The sequence below is a fragment of the Tasmannia lanceolata genome, unplaced genomic scaffold (genome assembly GCF_043159265.1).
Source record: "Tasmannia lanceolata isolate RefF3 unplaced genomic scaffold, GAP_Taslan_0.1 ptg000008l, whole genome shotgun sequence".
Taxonomy (NCBI): domain Eukaryota; kingdom Viridiplantae; phylum Streptophyta; class Magnoliopsida; order Canellales; family Winteraceae; genus Tasmannia; species Tasmannia lanceolata.
Window position 1 is genome coordinate 55,421,108 of NW_027518685.1, and position 22,501 is coordinate 55,443,608.

Sequence of the window (22,501 nt, forward strand, 5' to 3'; positions counted from 1 at the left end):
TGTCATAAACGCCCACCTGCCTTCCCTTAAAAACCACATAAAACTTGTTTTTTGCCATTAACCTACAGAAATGCAAATAAAAAAAGTAACAACATAAAGTATTAAAAAGTAACAACACATACAAGTCCAACAAAATAATTCTAAGAAACAAGAAACATCTCATTGAGACTAGTCCAACAACATAAACCAAATCAACATAAGAACTCCTCCAAAATAAGTCCAACAACATAAACCAAATGACCAAAAAAGTCGGACAAACACGTAGGATAAGCGGTCCAACAAAGTAAACAACATTACAATAAAGCCCAAGAACATAAACCACATCAAAACAAGTCCAACAAGAACGTAAGAAGTCCTCCAAAACAAGTCCAAAATAAAGATGCAGAAAACTAGCAGAGTCATACTACGATCATATAATACGATCGTATGTTTCCCAAAAAAAGGCCCTCAAACCATAGCAACCTACGCCAAACGCGCCACAATATCGCCCATCACAGCCACTCGCTCTTCCTCGGAAAGGGAAAGGAAGACTTCAGTATCCTTGTGATTTTTGTGCAGGTACGTATAGGCCCTAAGCAGCTCCAACATGGTGAAACCAGAGGTGCTCATCACAGCGGCTTTCAATTCAACAAGGCTATGGACCTCACCAGTCGTAATGATGGCCTCAACAACCATCCTAACACTATCTGATAAGTAAGTCATATCAGATGAAAGCTGTCCACCACTTGTTTGCCTCTTCCTCTTCCCCTTACTACCTGATGCTGGGGCTTTCAGTGGCGATGAGTCACTAAAGCCCATGCTGGTGTCTCTAACTGGGGATGAATGACGTGATCTGGAAGCACGAGGAGCTGGGGGAGGAGTAAAAGCAGGGGTCGTACCGTCGAACATATCATCGAGCCCTACTGCCTGGCTCGATGAGAAAAGCCCCTCCACATCCTATGTGTCCTGAGAAGGGGCATGTCTGTCCCTAGCGAACTCTCCAGTGGCATAATCTTCCCCGAACACTTCTTTCATCTCCTCATATAGCTCCCAACGGTTATTAAAGAAGCGTAAATGCTCAGGATTCCTCTGAAAACAAAACGAGGCATTGTAAGGATTATGACCAAATTGTGTCTTCAAGTAATAAAGGAATTATGACGACTTATAATTACCGCCAAATAGTCATTCTTCACTTGGTCTTCAAACGATATTTTCTTCAGCTGTGGATCCCAGCCAAATCCGCTCAGGTTGACAATAGTGTTAAGAAACCTATAGTTGGTTTTCATCGTCTTCAAACGGTTCTTAACGTGCTCCTTTGTGATATGCTTTTTAAGGACAGTAGTAAGCTCCTGCGTTGCGCCACTGTACACAGCATCTTTAAAACCATTGGGGGCCTTCTGGCCCTCTGCAATCTGATGCTGTATGGCTACTATGAGATGCCTATCCATATCGTCGTTCCAGGAGTTATTTTTCTTCCTCTTCTCTACTGAAGTTGATTCCATTATATCTACAACATTGTGAAGCAATATATCATCAAATAGAGTACCATTGAACATAGTAGAAAAATATCCAAATAATCACTCACAACAATATATCATCAAATAGAGTACGATGAAACAGATTACTATTACAACTGTCAAAAAATTCCAAATCCTAATACAATCAAACAACATATGATGAAACACAGTTGCAGAAGTCTAATCGAAATAGTCATAAAATTATTACAACTCAAAAACATGTCATCCTAATGACGACCACGTCGTTGTGCTTGAAAATCATTCCACATATGATTCATTATTCTTGTTCGAAGTAGACCGCTCGCTCTCACATCTTCAGCCCTAGTAAGAAAACGATCTTCTTCGTCTTCATCCTCCTCCTCCGCTACAGTTACCCCCAACTCATTGTCTACAATTGGAATGTATGTATCGTTCGGCATCTCCCTCCTTATGTGATTGTGGACGCAACAACAGGCTAACACTATGTCGACCTGTCGTTCGAATGGGTACATGGTTGGCGTATTAATTATGTTGAATCGCTTCTTCAAGACACCGAAAGTTCGCTCGATTACATTCCTTGCTGATGAATGCCTTTGACTGTACATCTCATCTGCAGTTCAAGGTCTGCTCCCTTTAATGTCGTTTAGGTGGTAACCAATGCCTTGGATAGGAGTTATAAAAATTTTCAGGCATGGGTACCCACCATCAGCAAGGTAAAACTTTCCTACAGACACACGAAGGGATATATATAAGTTTCATAACCGAGAACAACAACAGTGGTACAGAGTAAAAGACAAACTCAGTAGTACCTGGTAAAGAAGGAATCCCATTCGGCTTTGATAAAGCAGATGCTAGGACCCTAGAGTCTGATGCCGACCCTTCCCACCCAGCTAACACGTAAGTAAACTTCAGGTCGAAGTCACATACAGCTAGCACATTTTGAGAGGGCCATCCCTTATGACAAATAAATCTAGGTTTCAGATCCTCGGCTACTGTTGCTTGAATGTGTGTCCCGTCAATTGCACCAATGCAATCCTACGATATGGACATTTAAAATGTCACCCGTCATATGAGTAACTTGTTATGCAACTTACATGCTACTACAAGGTACTAAACGATACCTTAAAGTACGGCATAAATTCGGGTTGTCAGCAATGTGATGTGGTGTGTCCCTTGATGGAGGTAATATGAACAACTCTTGCAGTTTGAGCACAGCACATAGAACCTTGTTAAAATACTTCGAAACAGTGGCGCCTGACCGTCTAATGGATGCTCTAATAGTACGGTTCCTTTGGCTGTGGGCAATTACTTGTAAGAAAATCGCCACTTGTTCCTCAACACAACAGTGTATTGTGTCTTCAAGTAGGACCGTGTTTCTAAATATCGTGACGAGGCTGCGGAAGCACCGAACATCCATTCGCAGAAGCGCAATACAAAGATTATCTGCATTCGTAACACGTGTAACAAATGTCCTACGAGTTTCGTACCCACTTTCATAAGGGCCCCTCGTCATATTTTCTTCAACGTAAAGTCTAACCCTAACCGTCGCTGTAGCTATCGCAGCCATTACTAGAGCTATAGCTCGAATAATCAGTGTCCTCCTATTCGGTAGTTCTCGAGGCATGATAATCGATGGTAGCCCTATATGAGCAACACCAAACCACCAAGACATTATAACCGACCACACAAGGAAAGCAGAAAAAAACAAAAAAGCTCTACAAAACAAACCCACATATCACCAACACCCATCCACCCACAACCAAGCCATTATATCAGAACCCAACAACCAAGCCACCCATAGAAATGTACAACACCCATCCACTCACATATCACCAACACCCACCCACCTACAACCAAGCCACCCAACAACCAAGCCACCCATAGAAATGTACAACACCCATCCACCCACATATCACCAACACTCACCCACCTACAACCAAGCTATTATATCATAACCCAACAACCAAGCCACCCATAGAAATGTACAACACCCATCCACCCACATATCACCAACACCCACCCACCCACCTACAACCAAGCCATTATATCAGAACCCAACAACCAAGCCACCCATAGAAATGTACAACACCCATCCACCCACATATCACCAACACCCACCCACCCACAACCAAGCCATTATATCAGAACCCATCGACCAAGCCACCCACAAAAATGTACAACACCCATCCAAGAACTGAAACCAAAATCAGTGAATTAACCCCAAAATCTGCAACCCCATTGCAAATACCCAAAAAAATCCGAACCCAAATGTAGAAAATAACCCAAATCAGAAGCGTACCTACAAATAGATGTTTTTAAGTCAAAACCACAAAGAAAATATGTGTAAAACTCATTTTCAGGTGATGAAACCAAAAATCAAAGTATGTTTTTTTTCAGGTGATGAAACCACAGGGGCATGATGAAACCAAAAACCAAAAAATCATTTTTTCCTAATACCCACCCAAGAACGGAAACCAAAATGCAAGGGAAACCATAGATCCGAATCACTTGAACTTCCAAACCCTAGATCCCAAAACTTAGATCCTAACTGTGTCAAATAAATCCCAAACAATACCAATCGAAACCCTAAAAAAATCCCAAACAATACCAATCCCAAAAAAATTAGAAACGAGGAAGAGAGAGAGAGAGAGAGAGAGAGAGAGAGAGAGAGAGAGAGAGAGAGAGAGGCGTGGGGGTTTTCGTACCTTGCCGGAGAGGAGTCTCAGAGGAGCCGAAGAAGATGCCCAAGTTGCCAGAGAAGATCGCTTTAAGCAAAAAGAAAAAAAGAAAAGAAACGAGGAAGACAGAGGAGCGGAGAGAGAGAGAGAGAGAGAGAGAGAGGCGTGGGGGTTTTCGTACCTTGCCGGAGAGGAGTCTCAGAGGACCCGAAGAAGAAGCCCAAGTTGCCGGAGAAGATGGCTTTGAGCAAAAAGAAAAAAAAAATAGAAACGAGAGAGAGAGAGAGAGAGGTGAGGGCGTGGGAGGTACCTTGTTGGGGAGGAGCGGAAAAGCTCGCCGGAGAAGATGCGGGAGTGGGTTTCTTCTCTCGTGTTTTTGCCTCGAGAGGGTAGAGGAAATAAACCCACTGTTCGTTTCTCGCGAGGAAACGAAAGCAAATCTTGCCCATTTCGACGGATTCCAAATCCCGTGAGCGCGAGAAAATGCTCTTTTCCACGTAATTATTTTCGTTTTCCACGTCACTAATTCCGCTTTCTCGGAAAAGCAAGAGAACACGCGAAAATGATATTCTCGGGAAAATAAGCGGGTTTTTCCTTTCTCTCGCTCACGCGGGACGGCAAGTGAACAGAGCCTTAAGGATCCTTTAGAGAATCGTTCTGGCCTACTGTGTACCATCATCATATCTCTCGCGTGAATTCAGAAAATCTGCAATATAGATCAGCTCTTTCCTCGTAAGGTTCTCATGTGAAAAATCTTGGGGTGGCCCTTACTTGCAAGCTGCTGTAGTACTTTGGTTTTTAATGGAACTAGATCAACCATTGGTTGCACACCCAGACTCAAACAGACTCTTCAAGTAGAACAACTGACAAAAATGTTGTATGCAAACTCAGTCATACGTAATACCTGATCCCACACTGTGACATGATTATCTACCAAACATAGCATTAGATTACCCAAACTATCCAACACTTGACATGATTTTTTTTATTTTTTTTTGGAATGGCAACCCGTGACATTAAGTAAAACAGGTTTTCATGTGAAAAATCTTGGTGTGGCCCTTACCATGGTTTTAAATTTCGACCGAAATCCGAAATTCGAAATTTCGGATTTCGGTCGGGGCCGAAACGAAATCGCACCGAAACCGAAATTTCCAAATGTACCAAATATCTCAGAAAATTCAGTCGAAATTTCAGAAATTTTGGCGAAATAATTGATAAATTAATATTATTTTAATCCTTTACCAAATTTCGACCGAAATTACCGAAATTTTGGCTTAAAAAAACGATATTTCGAGAGCTTTTACCGAATTTGGTGATTTCGGCAGAAATTTCGGTTTCGAGAAGGACCGAAATTTCGCCCGAAACCAAAATTTAAAACCTTGGCTCTTATTTGCAAGCTGCTGTAGTACTTTGCTTTCTCTCTGATGCACTATCATGTCATAAACATGCGAAGAAAATGTTACCTTGGGGAATTATTGCAGCAACATGTGAAGAAAAAGTTACCCCATTGAGGAATTATTGCAGGAATGGCTCTTAGAGGACTCATATGGCACAATTGGGTTTGACTTGTTCAATGAGGAATCAAATTTGCATATTCAGTTATTGGGTGATGAGAAATATCCTTGTAATTCTTCGAATAGGTGCTTAAGATATGAGATTGTTTAGGGAGAATATATCTGAGTTAGAGTAATTCGTTGAAAATATTTTTTTGTATTACTATTTAATCTAGATTTAGAGCATAGTTGTTTTATGTTAGGAAATGTGCATGCAAGTGATTGAGGTAGATTCTTTTAACTTAGGTTTACTTGTAGATATATTATATTAGGAAAAGATCATTTGAACAAAACCATTAAGCGAGGAGATTAACGACAATTCTATAATAATAAGATTATATCTAACAAAGAAATTTTATGGTTATCCCCCCCCCCCGTCATATTTTTCTGACTTTACCGGACTAATGCACAATAAATTCCCGATAAATTTGATAAATAGTGATACCATGTTCGTATTGTTATGTGGATGGTGTGTTCTTCTTTTTTTTTGGTTGGTAAGCTGGGATCGAACCTCCAACCTCTTGGTTGAGAAGCAAAGCCTTTTATATGGATGGTGTCTTGTATTGGATCGTCGATAATTCTTATTTTATCATAGATGTGGCACATTATCTTGATTATTGTTTGCTTTCCTCCTTCTCTATGTTGTCTAAATAAAAGTGATTTTATCCACAATGCTGTAGGTTTTTTGTTTTGGATCCTTAGGTTTGTAAGCATAGTATTTGTTAATTACCCACGTGACGTGAAACATTCTACAATCAACTTTTAGATGTGTTTGGAGCCTATCTGCACATTATGGGCCTGTTTGTTTCAGATTATGACAACCGATTGTGGAGTCCCTAACCAATTATTGGACTCAAATTTAGTGTAATTTTCAGTCCAATAATTGATTGGGGGCTCCACAATCAGTTGTCATAATCTAAAACAAACAGGGCCTGAGCTGTTCTAGTGAGTATTCTGTCAATACTATAGTGTTGCTGGTTGTCCTCTTCTTTAGGGGTGTTCATTAATCGGTCATAACCGATCGAACCGACTGAACCGAAATTTTTTTTGGTTTCGGTTTCCAAATCCTGATTTTTTCGGTTATCGGTTTTGGTTTCGGTTATAGGCATCAATACATTCGGTCAAACCGAAAAACCGATTTGTAATTTTGCATGCATACAAAAACAAAAATATTGTAAGAGTTTATTCATCACACCCCTCGTTCTGTTGCTTGGACAGCCCCCTTTCATGATTTTTAATACTAAAATACGAAAAGATAGCCAAATAGGGGTGTATTAGTGAGTCGAAGTTTTAGTTTTTACACAAAGCCCAAAGAGTCAAAGCCCAATTGCCCAAAGGCGAAAGTCTCAAAGTCGAATTCAATTTCAATTTACCTCTGAGTTTTTAGGGTTTTTCTCAACTCCTCTCAACAAACCTACTTTCTTCTTCGCTTTCTGCCTTTCTCAGTTCTACGATTCGACGATTCGATGCAGCCTCTTCTTCTTCTCTCTCAGACTCTCGAGTCTCTCACTCTCTCTCTCACAGACACGTTTGGATTTTGCCATTTTTGGGTTTTTGCAAGTTGCAGACGCGGCCTCTCTTCTAGTCTTCTTCTTTTCTCTCACAGACGCGGCCTCTTCTTCTCTCTCAGTCTCTCCACCTCCGGCCTCAAACTCCGAGTCTCCAACACCGGTCAAGACTAAGAGGTGATGCCTTTTATTTTTAGGGTTTGTATGCGTTTTAGCTTTAGGACTTTGGTCCTTTGGATGTGGTCCATGTGGATTGCTATTTAGGGTTTAGGTTTTGATTTCGAAAGTGGTTTGTTTGATTTCAACATTAATTTCAACATTGAGATTTAGGGTTTCTCTTTTTTCCTCAATTGAAATAGGGTTTTGTTTTTTTTCCCTTTGATTTGTGCTAATGCTTTGTTATTCCCCAATGAATCAATGACTCGTTGAATGACTTCTTTTTTTCCCCAATTGAAATAGGGTTTTGCTGTGCGTTAGCTAATGCTCTGTTTTTTAGTTTTTCTTCCCATTGATTTGGTTATACCGAACAAACCGAATAACTGAACTAAAATTTCGGTTTCGGTTAGGTTCGGGTATAAATAACTTCGGTTACGGTTTCGGTTATGAGATTCAACTAACCGAATTTATTTCGGTTACTAATTTTCGGATCATTCGGTTCGGTTATAACCGAATGACCACCCCTACTCTTCTTTGTACTTTAGAGATGGCTAATTTGCAGACTGTTTCTGATGCTGTTAATGAATGCTTTTGAACTTTCTGTTTGATATGGCAGGTCCTAAATGAACTCTGCGTTTCTAAGAAAGGTGGTGCATGGTTGTTGAAAAGTGGTGATGGGAAGCCGAAATGATGTTTATAACGTTTCCCATTAGATGACTACTTATTCTTTCCTGGTAATCATGGAAGGCCAAATAATCTACCTTGCTTAAAATTTTCCGGTTACATTTAATTATCACATCCATTTGATGTTCATACATGCATGGTTTAGTTTTTATGAAGACAACATTTCATTATATTCTTTGACAGTGATCAGCTTAAAGCCATTTTACTCACTTTTCTGCCAAATTTCAGAAATGTGGGTTGACTGGGGCCGTTGATCTGGTAGCTGACAAGGTCGAGTGTGAGAAACTCTCTCTCTCTGATCATCAGCATCTCTGATTTTCATATTTTACTGATGAATTCTAGTAGATAAGTCAGTTAACCAGGACCAAAAAATATGTGCCTAAAATTTTCAAGATTGCTATAAACTCAACAACTTAATTACTACTATAATGCTAGCGGTTCTGTTGGGTTAATCAATGATTAATTCCCTTGGACACATGGTCAGCACAAAAGACTGACCCAAGAGCGGTGTACTACTATGATGCTCTCACAGGAGAATCAACTACTGTAAGGGACTTGTTGGGTAGTGATTAGGCAACAAGTACCCTAAAGGTGGCAAGTAAGAATCCAAACGGGACCCACATGAACATGGCTAAGGTGGCTAGAAGTGTTGGTCTGAGAGCCAATCTACCACCATAGCAAATCAAGTGTTTTTGATATCTTTGCGTTCGCAGGGAACGACGGTTCAGATTCAGCCACCATGTAGAGTTCCTGGTTCAACATTATGACAGAGGGTTGAAGAATGAGAGATATTTCCAACAGAAGCCAAATAAGAGATTGATTGATGACTGAAATAAAAGTAGTTAATGAGATTTTAGATGGCTTGGGTCCAATATACCTTGGGGAATTAATCTTTCCACACTGTTTCTCAGCAGTTTTACCCCCTCCTTTCTTGAAATTGATTTTCCAGGAAAAAAAAATGCAAACAAGAGGTGAAAATGCCTAGGAGAGGGTGGGGGGGACCATATTTTTAATGAAGATCGGTCATTTTATTCCCTATGTAGAGTCTAGATAATAGAATTTACATTTGATCTTCTTTTTTTCTTTATTCCCTATGTAGTTGGTGAATGTGTCATAGATTTTCATGTTTGTTTTGCAGAATGTGGGGCTAATAACTCCCTTACCAACGGTGGTGTTTGCAATTACAATATTGGCGGGAGTTTTGACAGCATTCTTTTTCTTCCCATCTACATCTAAAATATTGATAACATCCAAATCTGATGTAGGACACTTTCTAATTTATGTAGATTTCTTAGTAAGTCTGAATTTCTAATTTTAGATGAGCTAGAATCCTTATGGGATTAGTATTAGTTACTAGTTGAGTTGAGAGAAATTAGGAAACTAAAGTGATATGATTTATGAATATGGGCCTGTGATGTGTATTTATCAGATCTTGGATGGAATCAAATTTCAGTTTTTCTCTTATTTTCCTTGTGGCTTCAGGAGTTTATTTTTATCAAAGAAGATGGTATTATGAAAAGGTGTTCTTCTTCAATGGGTTGAAGATGGTGATCTTCGCCTCTCTGTACGCTTCCGCCGCATCAAAAATCTATCTGTGTATTGTTCCTAAAATCCTAATAATTTATTTCTGTATTTACAGCTCTTACGTGGCTGATGAGAACAGTATGGCAATATATGAAATCAGAAATCCTGCTGTAGAGGAGGCCTTACTTATGTGGCTTATTAATAAACTCCACCAATTTTAATGAGTCTCTCTCTCTCTCTCTCTGTAAAACTCTCTCAAAGTCTGGAAGGATAGCCCAAATTGAGTAGGATTGCCGATTGGTATCGGTTTTCTGGCTGATTGGCAAGATCTGTGTACCATTAATGCAGTTCGTGTAAGTCACCATTTGATGTTCTTTTCAAGGGTATATTTTTCTTATCTATCCATTACTATATAGCTAGAGAAAAAAGGAATTTCTTTTCTTTTTTGTGAGATTTACACATCAACATTAATAATTATATTTTCTGCCATCTCCAAAATTTCTCTCCTAAACTTTTCAAACGTAGCTCTCTCTCTCTCTCTGGCTTTTGTCACAAAATACACCCCTTGAAACTATTTAATTTCAGTCCTACCCATTTCAACTATTTCTTTCCTTTTGTCACTCAACGTCAAATGAATTAAATGCATTTGAGGAAAAAAACAAAAAAGTGGGCAAACAATGAAAGAGGGAAACCCACTTCGTCCTTGTCTTTCGCATGGGAAGGCAATTGTTGCCTATCAGATGGACGGTTTTGATCATCCTATGATATGGTATAATTGAATTACTAGGTCCATTGCAAAAGGCATTTCACCCAGTCTGTCGCATAAACTTTTAAAGGGATTCGTTAGCCTACATCCAAGAAAGCTGCATTGTGGCCCATCACATGGACGGTTTAGGTCATCCTATGGAGTAAGCCTCAGTATTTTTTGGAAAATATGGGACGATATGGGCTTACCGCCTATAAAATCTCATAAACCAAACTCTCCTTGGATTTCCCTTTTTAATTGCCTGCTTTGAGTTGTAATCAATAGCTTTTACCGATCGTTAAATGGGAAATATGGCTTTTAGGTCATTATAAATCATTGACGCTCCAAAATCAATGTGAAAACTTGAATCGAGATTTTAAAGATTTTATATGGTGTAGCCCTTATATTCCTATATTTTTCTAAAGGTATTGTACAACCTCAACCATAGGATGATCCGAACCGTCCATTTGATGGGCGTAAATACATTGTGACCAAAAAATTATTTACTTCTGATGATTTCAACCCTGCCATCTAGAAAGGTTCCCATAATATGCATTCCCTCTATAGATCTATGGGCTATGATACGGTACAATACTTTTACAGAAGGTAAAGTGCGGCCTCCTTTTAACCTCTTTAGATCAAAACTTCCTTCTGTTATATTCTTTTTTATTGAAATAATTAGAATCAATGCATTTCTTTCTTTCTTTTTTGAAAAAACAGTATTAAGGCTTCATTTTATAACTATCCCAGGAAGAGCACCTGTTTATATCTCGGGAAGCCATTTCTCAGCCATTTTTGTTTTTACAAATGATGGCATCCATGTCAGATGAACTAATTGAAAACAAAATCTTCTGCCAATCTGTCAAAATGTGTGGCTGTTATCACATGCAAAATATTGTGGACAAATGACTTCCCGCGAAATTGCCTAGCAAATTCCTTCTTTGAATATATTGTGGACTGTACAGCCCACACCATAGGATGATCCAAACCCTTGATTTGATGGATCACAATGCAAATAGGTTGGGTGCTATAAATCGTTTCCATAGGATGATCCTAGCTCTCCAATCTATAGAGAAACTCTGTATAATCATAGCTCAATAGATCGGAGGGCTAGGATCATCCTATGGAACTGATTTTGGGCCAAAACCTATTTACATTGTGGCCTATCGAAACTGATCACATGGTTGGGAGGATACAATGCATGTATTCATCGGGATTTGCTAGGCAATTATTTCACTAAAAGCCATTTTGCGGCTGACTTTGCATGTTAGAAAAGCCACACGGGCTCATGTTTTCGGCAGATTTTGTCCTCATTTTATTCATTTTAGGTGGTTATTCTCTTATGCAAAAGTAGCCATGAAAGTGCTTCCCACAAATTTCCCTACCAAATGGCACATTCAAAATTCAATTAATTTTTTTTTATGTAATCTCTACATTTTTTTTACAATTTCAACCTTTATTTTTTTTTCTAATCCTTAAATTTGTATTTGATTTCTTTATTATGGAAACCACTCAAGATTGGAATGTTAGGATTATCCTATAAAATTATTTTTGGCGCAGAACCTATTTACATCGTGGCCCATCTTATGGACGATTTGGATCATCTTATGGTGCAAGCTGTACAGTACTTTTTGGTGCTTCTTCTTCTTAGAAACTTTCTAATTTACTTGATTCATGGGTTTAGGTAGTAAATTAAGTTCCAATACTATTGAGTTAATACTTTACTATGAACCGAAGGGTTAATATTTCGGAGCTATGGATAAGAATCTAATTTTGAGCATCACATGGTAAAAAATCTAAATTCCAAATTGTCATGCTTATGCACTAACCAATCATTCTAGACGTATCATTTCTTTCAATTTATCTCTCTAATTATATTTGACCATAAATCCATAATGTATCTATGCATATCGTTATATATCTCTTTTCAACAGAGTATATGTATATAGTTTTCAAATGCATTTTTCTCGCCCCGTGCATCTCACAGGGTTTTTTTATTAGTACTCTTATATATAAAGCTGAATGTGGTGCGCTGTGGTGGTGCCACGTGGCACCCCCTCTGCATATCGCATTCAGCATCGAGAAAATTAAAATCGCTTTATAACATCCAGAAAATTAAAAACGCTTTATAATTAAATAAATAACTAAAATTAGAAAAATGTGTTAGTCTTTTCATATTCTCTAAAATTAGAAAAACGTGTATATCTATCTATAAACTCTAATAACTAAAATTGGAATAAGAAAAGAGATTGCTAGCTACAATTTTGTTAACTCACTCTGGGGTTCCTCAGCATCCACGCGGAATGTAAAAAGTCGGAATTCCAAAAGTCTTCATACGTCTATCTCAAACATTATCTTTTCCTTGGATTTCGTGATTTTCTACTTTCATTTCCGTGGAAAAAGCAACCACATTTAGGTTTCCCCTATACAGAAGAGTCCATTTATTCTGAAAAGTCTCCTTATTCCTCTCTCTCTCTCTCTCTCTCTCTCTCTCTCTCTCTCTCTCTCCCCCTACAGAAGAGTCAATTTTTCCTCAAAAGTCTCTTATTCGTCTTTCTCTCTCTCTGAGCCACTCCAATAGGTGTATTTCTTCCAACATTGTCACCTATATCATAATCCAAAATATGGTTGGAAACACGCCGGTGTCCGTGGTGATCCTGATGGGTCTACAACTAGTCTTTATATATGTCTCAAGGATATTTTGGTTGTTTCACTTATGCCCGTTCCCTATATTAGGTTGTAAGTATATATATATATATATATATATATAGTCATGTGGACAGGATAACAAATCAAGGTGATTTTATCATTTAATAGCTTAATACTTGATGGCGTCGGAATCCGGGTCTGCGATCGTGCGGTAGGTAGAGAGCCTCCGCGGGGTCTGCAATCACAAACAAAGGGATTTGGGTGGTCCGGGGTGGGTCCCGGACGACCACTTCGACACCCAAGTCAGATTATTTGACCAATCAATATAAACGACAGCGAGAAGAGGAGAGGGTTCGATCAGGTTTACCAAGACCAAGGTGCAGGTGCTTTTCTCGGTGTGTGGGTGGATGGGTCGGAGGGGACTAACAGGGAGAGTGGGACTAAGTTCCCAGCCTCCTCTGCTATTTCCTCGCCTCTTTCTTTCTTGGTTGTTTTGTGGGAGATCTAAGGGAAGTCTTTCAAAAAACGGATCTCTTTCTTCTTCCCTTCTCCCCCTTTTAAGGGTTGGCGTGCGGACATTTTCATCATTATGGAGAGAAAACCTTCCTTTGCAGGATAGGGCCGTTCTCCTGTTCCGACGGCGCGCGTGGCTTTGCCGGATAATCCCCTCCATAATTTGTGATGATGAGGCTTGGATGGTGAGAAAGTGACACGTGTCGTGATCATACGGTCTTGCCGTTTCCCAGCGTCTTTCCTCATGATAGTTTAGGCTTTGTTGGTACAAGGACGACACGGGGCGAGATTTGAGAGCAGCGCCGTATTTATGTCCCATCATAACACCCCCTTACTCCTTTGGTCCATTGAATGGGCCAAGGGAGTAATGTTTGATCAAGTGATGCCATGGTGAGGGCATTTATGGGGGCTCCGGATTACGAGGAGACGTGCCGTTTTATCCGGCGGTCATCCCCGGGAAATGGTAGCGTCATCATGTGGCTTTTCGGTCGGAGATACGTGCCGGGTGGGTCGTCTTGTTTCGAGACACAAGGGTTTCTCCCTCGAGCTTAAAGAGGAAGACCATCCCAGTGTTCTGTCATTACTTTTTCCTGAGATAGGTGTTTCTCCGCACCTTTTCCCTTTTTTCGGCAACATGTTTGGTTCCCCTTCGCAGGTTAGGGGCAAAGTCCCTCTTTCCCAGGAATTGTCGAGTGACCCCGACCTGTCCTCCAACCCGGAGGAGGACCTTGCGGCCTGTCGGAAAAGGGCTAGGAGGGACTCGGGCTTTCCCCCCCCTTCGTCTTTCCTCCTTGCCTACGAAGGACAAGTCGTCTCGCTCCCGTGTCGCCAAGGAGTGGTCTTTTTTCTCCCGGGCCTATCACCAAGGGATGGAACTGCGTGGCTGTGTTTCAAAGATGGGTAAGGAGATTGAGGACTTGAAGCGGGAGAACGAGGCATTACAGAGAAAGGTTCACTCCCTCAATGAGCAGCTGCTTGAATATGAGGTGGACCCCTTGCTGGAGAGCTCCTGGGGAGAGGAGGGGAACCCTTCGGGAGAGGAGTCTTCTTCCGATTAGTTTCTGGCTTCTCCCGTTTTCATGTTTGTTTTTCTTTCTTCCCCTTTTTCGTTGGGGATTTTGGGGCCTGCGTGCCCTATATTTTGTTTCTTATCGCCCCCCTTTTTTGTAGGCCTGTGGGCCAAGAGGATGTGAATGGATGATCTTTATGAGTTTGTACCGTGTTTCTTATGCTGCTTTTCCCGTCTGCTTGGTTGCTTTTCCACTGTGTTTGGTATATATTTTCCTTGTTGCAAGGAATTGTGACGTTTTGCCCGAACTGCGCGGGATTCCGAGCCTTCACCTAGCGCGTTTAGTTTCCTCCGCCTGTTGTGTTTGTGTGTCGAGCTCTTGTGCCGTGGCTCTGGGCCCGGGCGCGTATTTTTCCTCTAGTGTCTTTGAAATCGGATTTCTTTTTATCGGTTTCCCACCTCCGGACCCTTCCTTTTCATTAGGTCAGGCGGAGTTGAAAGTGATTTGTGATGATGAGGTCTGGGCGGCGAGAGGTGACACGTGTCGTAATCGTACGGTCTTGCCATTTCCCAACGCCTTTCTTCATGATGGTTAGGCTCTTATTGGTGCATGGACGACACGTGGCGGGATTTGAGAGCAGCGCCGTATTTACGTCTCATCAGGTGTATAACACCCCCTTAATCCTTTGGTCCATTGAAGTTTGTCTATCTGGTCAAAGAATATCGTGATGAGGGCATTTATGGGAGCCTTGGAATACGAGAGGGCGTGCTGTTTTGTTTGGCGGTTCCTTCCCGAGGAATTGTAGTGCCATTACGCGGTGCTGGCCGGTCATCTAATAGGAAGTGGACACGTGTAGGGCAAGTCGCTTCATTTTCTTACCCAAGGGTTTCTCATCGGGTTTATAAAGGATGACTTTTTCCGCTTTTTACACAGATCGCTTTTTCGATCCTTTCTCCTTCTTTGCTTTCTTTCTGCCTCTCTTTGGGCTTCGCCAGAGATGTCGTTGTCTCTCGAGGGTCTCTCTGTAAGTGACGAGGGGAACGCTGCCACCGAGGGGAGTCCTCCCAGCAGCCCTGAGACAAACCCTGGTGGGTTGGGGCCTCAGCAACCAATTCCCGAGAGGAGCCCGCCTCAAGGGCTTCCCCTACGCTCTCATCATCCTCCCCTTTACGAGAGGGAGTCCCATGAAGCCTTTGTTCATCGCAACCGCTCGTTCTTCTCTTATGTTCATCGTAGGGAAATGGAGGTTTGTAGCCGGATGATCGACATGGATCGAGAGATAGCAGCCTTGCGTGCGGAGAACGACTTGTTGAGGAACCGGGTGAGGTGGTTAAATGACCAGACCCAACTTGTTGAGGATCCAGATCGGGGAAGCTCTTCGGAGGAGGAGCATAGCGATAAGGAGCTCTCTGACGTGAAAAACTCTTTCAGTGGCCAGTCGCTTTAGGCTGGAGGCAATGAGATGAGGGGGACTTTGGAGGGGCTCTTTTCCTTTTGTCTTTCTTTTTGTTGGGGGTCTTCGGGGCCTGGGCTTGCGTGCCCTATCGTCTTTGTTACTCTCTTCTCCCCCTTTTTTTGTAGGCCCGCGGGTCAGAAGAAAATAGTTATGAATAGTTTCTTTTTGTACTTTTGACTTGTATCTTGTGCTTCCTTTCCATCCACGTAGTAGTCGAGTTATTTGAGCAGAGTGGTAGAAGTAAGACCGTGCCTTTGTTATGCGACCCGAGCCCTTTCCATTGTGCTCGGTATTTTTTTATCTGGTGGAATTGTATGCCGGACCCTTGCGATGGGTCCCGAGCCTTTCCCCATCGTACTTGGTATTTTCCATCGGGTGGAATTGTATGCCGGACCCCTTGTGATGGGTCCCGAGCCTTTCCCCACCGTACTTGGTATTTTCCATCGGGTGGAATTGTATGCCGGACCCTTACGATGGGTCCCGAGCCTTTCCCCACCGTACTTGGTATTTTCCATCGGGTTGAATTGTATGCCGGACCCTTTGCTTGGGTTTCCCTCTCTGGACCCTTCCTTCTCAGTAGGTGGGGAGGAGTTGAAACTCGGCCAGTGCGGGCGATTTGAATTCCGAGCCCTATCTTTGATTAGGTGGGGAGGATATGGGGATGGTTTGCTGGGGAAGTCACTTAGCAGTAGGGGTAGCAACGTCTTTTCAGTCGGGGGGGGGCGGGGCGGGGCATGGCGCTTCGATTTCTGGCGGTTTCCTCGAATTTCCCAATCGGCGCCACGTGTGCGAGTCCCATCGGATTAGACATGGAGTGAGATTGATCGACGCGTGTCGAAACCCGAGCTCTTTTTAAAGCCTTTTTGGGGATTTCATTCCTGTCTAATTTCTTCGTCTTCCTTGGGTGAAGTGGGCTTCCTTCTGCGGCGATTTCTCTAGGTGTTGCTCTTCACCAACTTTTCTCTGGTTTTTGCCTTTCCTCGTTTGTCTGCCTCGGTGAGTTCTGTGCTTTTTATTTCGTCTGACATTTGATTATTTTACGATGCCTATCTCAACCGGTTCTCAGAGTTCGTCTTCCGAGTCAGTAGAAGTAGTGGAGAGTGCTCCGCCAAGGAAAAGGAGGTGGTTGGTAAAGGGCGGGGGCGTGTAGACACCCCATTTTGACCGGACCCAAGTTCGCTGTGTTTGTGCGAAACCCCATCCAATCACCAAGCTAGGATCCCAAATTGCATCACAAGTTAGGTTAGTGTCTCACCATGGCCCCCGCTAAATTTCATCAAAATCCGACCCGATTTGTCAAATAAGACGAGCGTCACAGTAAAGTGTAATGCAATCGTGAAGGGGGGTGAAACATCTAAAAAGGGGGTTGTTCGGGGGGAAAAGGAGGTAAATATATCATTTGTATGTAAAAGGGGGTTGAAATAGCCCGTTTTTGTCGCGGCTAGTTTGTGCGCTTATCAATTTTGTGCGCCCATCAATTTGCTGTAGTGCCAATATCCCAGCCTCTGTTTATATATATAAGAAAAAATCAAAAGAAGAGAGGGTACTGTTCATTCTTTTTTTTTTCGTTGAAAAATAGAGAGAGAGAGAGAGAGAAAGAGAGAGAGAGAGAGAGAGAGAGAGAGAGAGAGAGAGAAATTTGGGTTTTTCTTTTCATCTTCTCCCTCCACCGATCGTTTTCTCCAATCATTTGTCGGAAACCCTACCTCCGATCCGAAGTTGTGAGAGACAGAAAAGGAGAGAGGATTTTTTTCATTCTCATAAGAAAGCAGAGAGAGAGAGAGCGAGAGATTTTGCTGTTTTCCTCCCTCCGATCGTCTTCTCTGATTAGATCTGTCAGATTCCGGTCCATTTCCGGTGAGATTTTCTCTTCAATCACCTTATTTTCTTCCTTTTATAGTGCCAGTTGCGGTCATTTTTCTTTCCTTTACTATCAAAACCTAGATCTAAACCCTAATATCCAGATCCAAACCGTAGATCCATTATTTCATCTCAGATCTAAACCTTATTCTTCTATTCTGGATTAATTTCTGTGGTTTTTGTTAGAATCTTACTATTCCTATATCGAATTTTATTGATTCAAGCTCAGATCTGAGATCTATCCCTCTAATTCCATTACTTCCATGTCTAAACCATAGATTTAGCTTTTAATGTTTCGAGCTTAAAATACAAGATCCAAGCACGCAAGGTGTGAATCAGAGCATGTTTTAGAGAAGGAGGAGAGGAAATTGGATCCGATCTAGAAAGCTGCATAATTTCGATTGAAAATTTGTCGCTCAATCAGGTACAATCTTTGTTTTTCATTCTTTGAAGAATTGATTGATAATGAAAGTTCAGATCTGTGGTTCAAGGATGCAGTTGAGAATTTATATTTTATTTTCTTTTACTTTAGTCGATTTCATATTGTCCTGTTCTTTTATAGTTGTTTAGATTAGTTTCATGTTATGATCAACTAGTGATAGTAATAATAAAAGGTAATTTTCTTTACTTATTCATAGAATTATTATGTCCTGCTTAAATTGTGATGGTTTATGTGGTTCAGATACTTGTGCTTTTGTTGAAAGTTGCAAATACACTTTCTTATGCACCACAGAATAATGACTTGATGATTGAGTTTTAATGCTAGATTCCAATATTGATATTTTTGGACTGTAAATTTATTTTTTTTATTTTTATTTTTATTTTTATTTTTTTTACAAATGTCTGCATGGATGGGAATTGGTAAATGTTTGAGATATTACATGATTTAGGCATATTCTAATTTATACATACATTTTGATCATCTGTGTTTCTTATTAGTGTTTCTCATTAACCCAAGTTTCTGTTACCTATATAAATCTTCTAAGAAACAGGTTAATTGAATGCATGGATTGGCTTGATGTGGTACCTGATGATATGGATGATGCCTGCTTTAGATTGAATGATGAATTAAAGTTCCTGAGCTAGATCTTGCAATTAGGTTTTTTAGAAAAAAGGTGTTTTAATTTCACTTACATAATGACTTGGATCTCAATGTCAGTTGCTAAGTGAAATTTATGCTGATAGATCATTTTCTATTTCTGGATTAAAGGCTTGGATTCTATATTGAGCAGGAATTTTCGCATGTTCAGAAAGTTTTTTTTCATTGGGTGTGTTTAATCGCTGAATAATGGAGAATTTTTCTTAGTTATATTCAGGCATTCATGAATGTTGGGGGGCATGTCAAAACAGGGTGTTGTCAATATAGAGTAGAATTCATATTGGCGCTTTCAGACTCACGATATTAATCAGCAAATTTCATCATAATTGGTTCATCCAAAATTCATTTTTGGGGTATAATGTAATCATTCATGATTGATGTAATGGATAAGAACAAAATGATTTACTACATGCTAAAGAGTAAAGCTATGCTAAGTTCATCATGTCATGTATATTGTAAGAATGTTTCAACAGAACAGTGGTTGAATACGCATTTTCATATCCTTTCAGTATAAGGATGTATGGGTCACTGTTTTGCATTTGTTTAAATTGGATGTTCAGTTCTAAGGCCATAAAGACTGCCTGTATATGTGTTATTTGAATTTTTTTAGCCTAAAGATACCATTGTTGTATATATTCTATAATATACATGTATTGCTAAGTTATTCATATAGTATAGTGGAGATTTAATGTAAGAATGTACAAGGTATTTTCATCTGAAAAGTACTGTTCCAATTTTGCAAGAAGGCATTATTCATCCTTGTACTGCTGTTATCCCTGCTTCATTTCTTTTACTAATGTATAAATTAGTTTTGAATTTCAAATCTCTCTTATCTGTTAATCAAGTGTCTGTTGGGTTGAGACATGTGTATAAAAGTCCTCTTGTATCCTTTACTTCAGCTGAACATTTTAAATGTTTCCATGTCATTTTTTTTGTACCAAATTCAGCATGGTCTCATTTTGCTATTTCTTTGAACGTACAAATGTCATCTAGTGGATACCAATGTCTGTTAATGTTGTGTTCTGGAAATACCTAGATTTGTTAGTGTTATGTGTTTTATTGAAAATTTCATGGTGTTCATAGGCTTGAACAGGTAAAATAGTTGTATGATCATTTCATTCATAAAATAAAAATATGATCCTGTGTATTCCATTTATTTGATTTTGTGAGGGAATATCAAAGTATGAGCATACCGATATCAAATAGCCCATGAATCTCTCAGTTTATAATTCATACAGGGAATATATTCTTTATTCCATGTGTGGAATTATAGCGGCTACAATAAACTGAAACTTTGGTAATAAGCAAAAGAGGGTTAGCTGGAATTTATCACGTGTGAATGTACATAGCTGCTGTTCTATAAGCCTAGGTATTTCATCAATGAGATTTTTGTTTAAAAAAGGCACATGGCTGCTGTTTCATAAGCCTATGTACTTCGCAAGTAAGATTTTGTTTGTTAAAAGCATACGGCTACAACCTCACTAGCCATGCACTTAACTGTTAAGACTTTGAGTGGGATAAGAGCATTTGCTTGATATTCATCACTGCATAATTGTTATCCTTTGGTTTGTATGCTTTAAAGTAATGATTCTAATGGGATTAAAGAGCGTAGAACTGCTATTCTGCACTGCATAGCTATTGTCCTACAAGTTATTACTTTATACTTGTGATGTTGTTTGGATTTAAAAGTGCATATGTGCTGTCCATAATTGCGTAGTTGCTATCCCATAGTTTTTATACTTTATAATTGTGATTTCAGTTGAGCTAAAAAGGACACATATCTGCTGTCCATCAATGTGTAATTACTGTCCTGCATTTTATAGGCTTTGTAATTATAATTTGGTTAAGTTTGCATGTTATAGATTGCTTTCTTTGAATAGAATCCACTCCTTTGTGTGTTATGAGTATTTGAAGCAGTTGTCTAATCTTTTGGGTACCTTCGGATGTTGGTTCTCTATTCATTGTAGAGGGGGCGATGAAGGCGCTAGCCCAAGCCCATTATTTTAGGAGACTTGCTTACTCTGAATAGCACTCCCCTCTTTCAATTAGTAGAATTACTTAGTCTTTTAGACACCCTTATTCATTAATCCCTCCATTTTAGGAGACCTCATTTGTCTCGCTAGGCAGCTCTCCTTTGGGGACAAGCCTCCTTGCTTAGAGCCTCTCCCTTTAGGGAGTAAACCTTCGTCTCATTAGAAGAGTCCCCCATAGGAGGCATGCTTTGCCTCGTTAATGTTAGATGTTTTCCCCATAGGAGACATGCTTTGTCTCATTAAGGTGATCCTCCCTTGGAGATGAGCCTTGTTGTTTAGAGTATCCCCCTTTGGGATGTCACCTTAATTTGGTAGGGAGTTTTCTCGTGGGAGGCATGCCCTGCCTCATTTATAGAGTCCTTGTTTGGGGACTAGCCTTGTCTCATTTAGAGAGTTCTCCTTTTAAGAGACTAGCTCAGTCTCACACCCTTCTGTTTGTCTCCCCTTTGATCTGAAAGACATGCTATGTCTTATTGGTATTTCTTTATAGAGTGTTAGAAAGTCTTTGACTCTTTTTTCCTTTAAAGAATTTTATTAGGGAGTCTTTGACTCATTCATCCTTTTGATAGTGTCATTAGAGAGTCTCTGACTCATTTGTGCAATTTCTTTAGTATCAGTGGCTGGGAGCTTCTCCTTACTGTTGTCGTCATTCTTCTTTATTAGAGACTAGCATAGTCTCATTAGAGCTTTGCCTTTTAGGATCTTAGATCTTTGTCTTTATCCTTGATCATTAGTTTACCGTGTTTAGGGGTTTCCCCTATTTGCCCTAGGGTTTAGCCCTAGGGTTTTGCTTTGTATGTTCCCTCCGGTCTTTGACCAAAAGGGTGAAATTAGAAATTTAAAATCCAAAAAACATGTTAAAACATTTAAAAATCCAAAAATATTGAAATACCCTAAAATTCAAAAATATGTTAAAACATATAAAACTCAAAAATAATAGAAATTTAAAACATCAAAAATATTTGAAAACCTTAAAAAAAGCCTAAAGTGTTGAGTGTTTTTAGAAACAGTAATTAGGAGAGTTCGCTTCGAACTACGTTGGCTTGATCCTCTTCATTGAGGTACGCAGTGCAGCTTGGGATCCATATCCCAAGTCCAGCAAAAATTTTTGTAAATAATATTTTAAACCTTCTTAAAAAAAAAACTTTAAAACCTTGTTTTCAAAAGATCTTCCTCTAGAGTTAGGAGTTTCTCCTAGATAGAGAGTTTTTTTTTTTAGAGTTAGGTTTTTTTCTTTTGATAGGTTGTTTGTTTGTTTGTTTGTTGCGTGCTTGTTTTAGAGTTAGGGGTCTGTCCTAGAGTTATAGGAACGCCTCCGTCCGGTCAGTCGGCGATCCACATCGTCGAGTGATGACTAGAGTAGGATACGCTAGTCCACCCTTTGTTTTCCTTAGGAAGCACAGCCTAGTTACACATAGGTTGTAGGAACCACCTGCATTAGCTTAGGGCTAATCTGCATTTAGTTAGGGCATATAGGGTGTCCTAAAATCCACAATTCACTGGAATTTAAATAATCGTACAAGAAACTTTAATAACTGGTCCGGTCTTTTAGATCGAG

The 22,501-nt window shown here is 40.1% G+C and overlaps 2 protein-coding genes across 7 annotated transcripts in view; one reads left to right on the forward strand and one right to left on the reverse strand.

The window, feature by feature from the left end:
- LOC143885364 (SIN-like family protein) overlaps positions 1–9,802 on the forward strand; it is a 115,511-nt gene extending 105,709 nt beyond the window's left edge. Inside the window, exons 14-16 of one of the 6 annotated variants that reach the window (XR_013253248.1) lie at positions 7,987–8,104; positions 8,238–8,331; positions 9,193–9,518. Coding sequence is in view for 2 of the 6 variants with exons in the window: in XM_077389504.1 (XP_077245619.1) it covers positions 7,987–8,061 (75 nt within the window). In the remaining 4 variants the exon portion in view is untranslated. The other 5 variants (XR_013253250.1, XR_013253247.1, XR_013253249.1 and 2 more) reach the window with 5 other exon arrangements.
- The window catches only part of LOC143885365 (uncharacterized protein At2g29880-like), an 87,082-nt gene continuing 64,964 nt past the window's right edge, over positions 384–22,501 (reverse strand). Inside the window, exons 2-3 of the mRNA XM_077389505.1 lie at positions 1,152–1,486; positions 384–1,068 (exon numbers count right to left, since the gene is read on the reverse strand). Coding sequence (XP_077245620.1) covers positions 937–1,068; positions 1,152–1,486 — 467 coding nt within the window. The 3' untranslated portion in view covers positions 384–936. The remainder of the gene's footprint in view (positions 1,069–1,151; positions 1,487–22,501) is intronic.